This window comes from Colossoma macropomum, unplaced genomic scaffold (assembly GCF_904425465.1).
Source record: "Colossoma macropomum unplaced genomic scaffold, Colossoma_macropomum, whole genome shotgun sequence".
Taxonomy (NCBI): Eukaryota; Metazoa; Chordata; class Actinopteri; order Characiformes; family Serrasalmidae; genus Colossoma; species Colossoma macropomum.
In genome coordinates, this window is record NW_023495922.1 from 1,143,948 (window position 1) to 1,150,639 (window position 6,692).

The window sequence follows — 6,692 nt, forward strand, 5'->3', positions numbered from 1 at the left end:
AGCTACAAGATGGATGGATACAATGACTGGATACAATGAACAAGCCATTCAGAAGCCTGACGGAAGACAGGATATTCTGGGGAAACTCCATCTATGCCTAGTCTTGTTTGTTCACAACTACCTTTAATAGCAAAAATGTTGGTTACGTCATTCACGGTGAATGTTTTTGATGAGATTACATCTCCTTCTAAGTGTACTCAGTTTACTCAAATGCAGTGATTTGGCTTCAGTCCTGGGTAAATGTACCAGTGTTTTTGGAGATTAGTCAATTACAACTCTTTCCACATTCTGAGCAGTGAGGTCACTTGTGTCCTGTATGAATGAGCTGGTGTGTTCTGAGGGCAGCTCAGTCACTAAAACGTTTTCCGCAGTCTGAACGTGATGAGGTTTCTCTTCTGTGTGAATGCGCTGATGCTGTGTGAGAGTAGTCCGTCGAGTAAAACTCTTCCCACACTCCAAGCAGTGATACGGCTTCTCTCCTGTGTGAATGCGCCGGTGTTGCTGGAGGGAACACAGTTGGATAAAACTCCTTCCGCACTCTGAGCACTGATACGGCTTCTCTCCTGTGTGAATGCGCTGGTGTACTTGGAGATGGCTCTTTTGGGTAAAGCTCTTCCCACATTCTGAGCACTGATAAGGTTTCTCTCCCGTATGAATGCGCTGGTGTTGCTGGAAAACAGTATACAGATTAAAATTCTTCCCACACTCTGAACAATAAAACGGCTTCACACCCAAGTGAACCCGCTGATGTATTCGTAGAAAATAACGTAGAAGAAAACTTCTTCCACACTCTGAGCAGTGATACGGCTTCACTCCTGTGTGATTAAGCTGGTGTCTTTTGAGGATACCCTGCTGAGTAAAACACTTCCCACACTCTGAGCACTGATACGGCTTCTCTCCTGTGTGAACGAGCTGGTGTTGCTGGAGGTTACTCTGTCGAGTAAAACCTTTTCCACACTCTAAGCAGTGATACGGCTTCTCTCCTGTGTGAATACGTTGGTGCGTTTGGAGATGGCTCCCTCTAGTAAACCTCCTCCCACACTCTGAGCACTGATACGGCTTCTCCCCTGTGTGGATGCGCTGGTGTTCTTGGAGATGACTCTGTCGAGCAAAACATATTCCACACTCTGAGCACTGGTAGGGCTTCTCTGCTGTGTGAAGGCGCTGGTGTGCCTGAAGATTACTCTTTTTGGTAAAACTCTTGCCACATTCTGAGCAGAGGTGAGTTCTTTGCTTGCCTGCATTTTTCTCCATTTGTCTGCAAGTAGTGAGAGTATCAGTGGACATTTGAGGAGAGGCCATGTTCTCTTAGGTAATCTCTTCGGATTTCAACTGTTTGTGGAGGTAAATTGGAGGTGGGTAGAAAAGTGAACACATGGAGCAAGAGAAGACTTGCAATAGGAGGTCATTCAATTCTGGAGGAGAGAAAATAAGGGGAAGAGATTCAAAACAACATGAAATGCAACAAAAAGTATGATACAACTTTTGGGATTATACATTGTGGAAAATGCAGGAAAAGGCCCTCCTTAAGAACACTGTTCATTAACTGTAAAGCTAAACTATGCACTTGTCCATTCTAGGAGTTTAAAATGTACAGGCTGATGCATGGACCTAGGCACAGTAAGAGGAAATAAGGCTCTAACCAGGCTCCATGCATGACAGAAGAGGTTAGACTTCAGTCTTCACTTAGGCCCAATCCCATTTCTTCTTTTTATCCCTACCCATTGTTTTCGAGTGTCACCCTAACCCCTTGGAACTGAGTTACAAGGGTTAGTGGTTGAAATCTTGCCCTACGAAATGGGACAATTCTCAAATTAAAAAAAAAAAAAACATTACTTCATTAACAGCTACTAGCGGTGTTCTGTGGGCGACCCGGCCCAACTTCAGTGACAGCAGAGAAGGGAAAACTTCAGCAACGTTGCTGCTGGGCTTTAGTTACATTTAGGGCATCATATGCCTTCAAAGAGGGGCTATAAGACAATTATTTATTATCGCCTACCGCTAATTCTTTGGTGATGCGAATCTGAAGTCAGCTATTCTTGTTCGAATTTTCCCGTTCCACCTTAAATGGTGCAGCAGTTACATTCTGGTGCTTCAGGCATCAGAACTGCTTGGGACTATTTAAGGTGGAACGGGAACATTAGCTAGCTAGCTACCGAGACATTAGCATGCTTTTAGCATACTTCGCCCTACTCCTCTATCTCAACAAGAATTGACGTGAACACACAAGACAGAGGACTAAGGGCTAAGTGGTAGGGGCAAGGGGTGAAATGGGATTGGACCTTAGACTTCAACGATTTGACTTCCCTCACTCATCTGCTTTTTAAGCTAACGCAAGTGCCTGGTCTTTCTAACGCAAAAGTAGCTTAGATATTGGCTCCACAAACAAAAACACACACTGTAGCATTATCGTGGATTTGGAAATACCGCTACTGCAGTTTAGACGAGTTGCAGTTTGATCAAAGGGTTCTCAAACAGGCAGAACTGGTCTGCCATCCCACTGTGCACTCATGCTTAGATCACGTGATGCGGCCCCTCTGAGCGGAGCTTGTAAACAGTCTCAGTCATCACAGATCCGCACCATGGCAGAAGGAGGAGCAGGACTTTTTATCCCTCAAGAAGGTGAAAACGTATGTTTGCATCACAAACTGCATGAAATAAAGGTCACAAACATACAACTGTATAGTTCTGAATCTAGTGTTTCTTCCCATCTTTAAATGCAATGTCATGATATCCCATGCTATATAAACCATGCTAATCAACTGCTGGCACAACTCATCAGCTTTTCAAGAGAAACAGTCATGTTTGTTTATTTTAATGTGTATTATGTGTCTGTCAGAGCTTAAAACATGACACCGTTTTTATTGTCTTTCAGAGATAAACGCAAGGAAAAAACAGACCAATGATGCCACTTGTCCAGTATCAGACAGAGAAAGGACTCCATTCCCAAGATCCAGCAGCTGCACTCTTCCGTCCACTGGGTTTTGTGAAGTGGAAAGCTTGCGAAACAAAATCACCCCAGTCTCTGGTGACTTTGCTAAGCTGAGGACATCAATTTGATATCAAGCAAGCATTCTTTCTAGCAGCTGAAGAACATTATTACAGTCTCCTTCATTCGTGCTTCTTTTTGTGTGAGCTCCAGTCTGTATATGATGTCATTTTAAGAAGCCTAAACTTTAAATCCTTTATGAAATCTTCTGAATGTATGCAGGTGTTTTCAAAACACTTATTGGCAGTTTGTGTTAATATTAACAACTATCTTTTTTTAACCAATTTTAAAGGCTTTCAGTGATGTGCAATGATGACCGATGTTTCTGCACATCCTTTAAAAGCTTAAGTGGGCATATCGACTCACTTGGAGTGAAAACGTTTGTGAATTTCACAGAAAATGCAACTCTTTACCAGAGCCGCAGTGCAAACTGCAAGAGATGTTTGGGTCATAAAGTGCCGATATGGCCACGGCCCTCCTATTCTTAAACAGTGCCAAGGAAATCTCGGAGACGTAGGAATACCACTGTAAGTTCTCAAACAAAACATTTCCATCTTCAGAACTATGCCTTTGATTGTCATGTATTTTATCTGAATGTTTATTTAGTGGGCTGGAAAATTGATCAAGACTATCTGACAGCGTGACTGGTCTCCTCTAATCTTCGACTTTCATTGACCGGCAACCCTCACTCGGAATATATACTCATTTCGTGCTGCAATTTTCCTACCACACCTGTACACTCTCACATTGTGCTATATTTATATTATATTGCAGTGTTTATATGTGTACACCCACTGACATGGTCTCTATATACACCGATCAGGCATAACATTATGACCTTTTTCTACGCTCATTGTCCATTTTATCAGATCCACTTACTATATAGGTGCACTTTGTAGTTCTACAATTACAGACTGTAGTCCATCTGTTTCTCTGCATACTTTGTTAGCCCCCTTTTACCCTGTTCTTCAGTGGTCAGGACCCCCATGGACCCTCACAGATCAGGTACTATTTGGGTGGTGGATCATTCTCAGCACTGCAGTAACACTGGCATGGTGGTGGTGTGTCAGTGTGTGTTGTGCTGGTACGAGTGAATCAGACACAGCAGTGCTGCTCTGTGAGGGTCCATGGGGGTCCTGACCACTGAAGAACAGGGTAAAAGGGGGCTAACAAAGTATGCAGAGAAACAGATGGACTACAGTCTGTAACTGTAGAACTACAAAGTGCACCTATATAGTAAGTGGAGCTGATAAAATGGACAATGAGTGTAAAAACAAGGAGGTGGTTATAAGGTTATGCCTGATTGAAGTATAGTGTTTTGGTATTGGCTTATAAGGTCTGTTTCTTTTCTGCACAGATTAATAATGCAGCAAAGAAATATGTGTGAATATGGAGTATTTCTGAAAAGTGTGTCATTATGATAAAGGACTTTATATATTAGCTTACAAAGGAATAAAAGATGCACACATAGACAGCCTTCAAAAGTAACTTGGTGAATTTAAGGCAAGTAATAGTTTGGCAAAATAAACACATTTATACAATTCTTCCTGAAATTTTACAAAAGTATTCAGCCTAAATGAAAACAATAGCAGCCAACCTTAAAACCTCAGAAAAAACATTTACATGCTTAAATGGTTCTTTGCATGGTGAAATAGTTCTTCAGATCAACCCTCAACTGCACGCACTATGGGAGCAATTAAAAAAAAAAAAACGTTCAGATCACTTTTCTTGCATAAAATGATCTTTGATTTATTTTTTTCAGACCAAAAATTAATAATAATATTGTGTGCTGGGGTCCTTTTGGAATATGTTGCCTTGAGGTAACATAGTGCGACAACGGGAAGAAAATGGTACAGAGCCGTGTTCCTCGGAAATGGTGGCTAAATCCATTCTACTGTCACTCAATGTTGCTTCTAGGCAACAAACCTATTTCTGCAACTTCTCATAACAGAAAAAAAGATACTGAATGCTAAAAAAAATAAATAAATGTGCCCTCTAAGAGACAGTATGACCAAGTACATGCTTTTTTTTTTTTGACTTACTCAGACTCTTTATTGTTAACCCTATCATTGTCTTTAAATATGTATAGTGTTATCGTAAAGTGAGGAAAATGAGTTTGTTGCCCTGAGGCAACATCATGCAATAGAGGGTTAATGGAGTAATGTGATGTATATGGTTCTACATAGCATCAAAAAGGGTTCTCTTATTGCTACAAGCTTGTCATTGTAACAACAGCAGAACCCTTTTGGGTGCTATACAGAAGGATACACCTCACATTCTCCATCAATCTGAAGAACTATTTCACCAAGCAAAGAACCATTTAAATAGAACCACTGGCTTTACCGAAGAACCTTTGAAGATCCACCTTTTTAAGAGTGTAGATAAAAGTATTAGTCTCATTACCACAGTACATTAATGAATCAGGGTTTTAGAGCAGACCTGCAGTGTAAAGTCTAAATAAAGCATCAACACTGCAGTGTATGCAGTGCATTTACCAAACAACAAACCAACCAAAACACAGGCCAAATGAACGTCATTCAGCCTCGTTTACATGAAGGCTGCTTCTGTTTAAACCTTACTTACTTTCCAAACGGCGAACATCCGCTGAGCCGTTTCTCTGAGAAGCGAAGAGAAACCGCGTAAAACACCTTTAACAGCGTCAACAGCGCAGCTCTGGTTTCTGTTCCAGGAGCGCAGGATCTTCTTCTCTAGGCTACTGGGGTTGGAGAACCCCCGGTACAGAATTAGCGCCACCACCAGGTCTGAGATGAGACTTACAGTGGAGTCTGGAAGACCTGTTATATTATTTTAATGCGTTTTAATTTATTCAATACAAATGACTTGTTTGTTGTAATAAAAGAGGACTTACAAAGGATGGAATATAAACTTAGCAGAAGAAGTAGAAAAAAGGGGGGAAAAGGCCATAAATAAAAGCGTAATCAATTAAAAAAATACAGTTCTGCTGAAACTATATTGAGTCTTGTAAATAATCATAATTGAAAAAATAAAATATATACATACTTTTGATTGACTCTGATGAAACAACTATACAAAGAGTGTTTTAAATAGTCAAGGTGTTCAGAGCTTTTCTATTGTCAGATGAGCTAATTGGCTTCTGCTCACATTCCTCAAAAATCTATGAAGACAGTCACTTACAGTTTGAATGTTTTGATTTAATAATGTGAAGTTTAGCTGGAAACAGTGCTGAATTTATTAAGTAATAAGCAATACTGGTTTTGTCATCATCAAGGGACCCAAGCACTATAGCCTTCCAAAAAGTCTCCATGCAACTGATCAATAAAAAAATCCACATATGCCTTGACACAGTCTTATGGAAATTGTCCAGTACCACAAGAGAGAGGTAATGGTTTCAGGTTGATCACAAAAGGTGTTATTTGTTAATCCAACCTGTATTATTCGGCAATAGTTCTTTCTTATTTATTTATTTATTTTTAATTACTGTATAAACCAGCATATACAGGGCAAATGCACAATTCCAGTTACAGCTTCTTGCTCATGGGAACTTATAGGAACAACTCAGACAAAAACTAAATGAATTACAAATAAATCACTTAAAATACAGTAAGTATAATAAAAAGGTAACATACATAGTTGTTCAAATACATAACCATCTATCCCTCATTCTGATACTTTAATGATTTCACTCAGCAGAAGAGATGTCTTCACGGCTTTCTTGCTGTGT

General features: G+C 40.3%; 1 protein-coding gene across 1 annotated transcript; it reads right to left on the minus strand.

Moving 5' to 3' along the window:
• Window positions 1–202: 202 nt before the first annotated feature.
• LOC118803528 (zinc finger protein 239-like) lies at window positions 203–5,688 on the minus strand. Its single transcript, XM_036564018.1, has 2 exons — window positions 5,573–5,688; window positions 203–1,415 (listed from the first exon to the last, which is right to left on the minus strand). Exon 2 carries the CDS (start codon window positions 1,300–1,302, stop codon window positions 262–264), a length of 1,041 nt encoding a protein of 346 aa, XP_036419911.1. The 5' UTR covers window positions 1,303–1,415; window positions 5,573–5,688; the 3' UTR covers window positions 203–261.
• Between the last annotated feature and the right edge of the window lie 1,004 nt (window positions 5,689–6,692).

What these genes read in the sequence shown, in the direction of transcription:
- LOC118803528 (XM_036564018.1), bottom strand. Translation starts at nt 1,302, where the DNA reads ATGGCCTCTCCTCAAATGTCCACTGATACTCTCACTACTTGCAGACAA.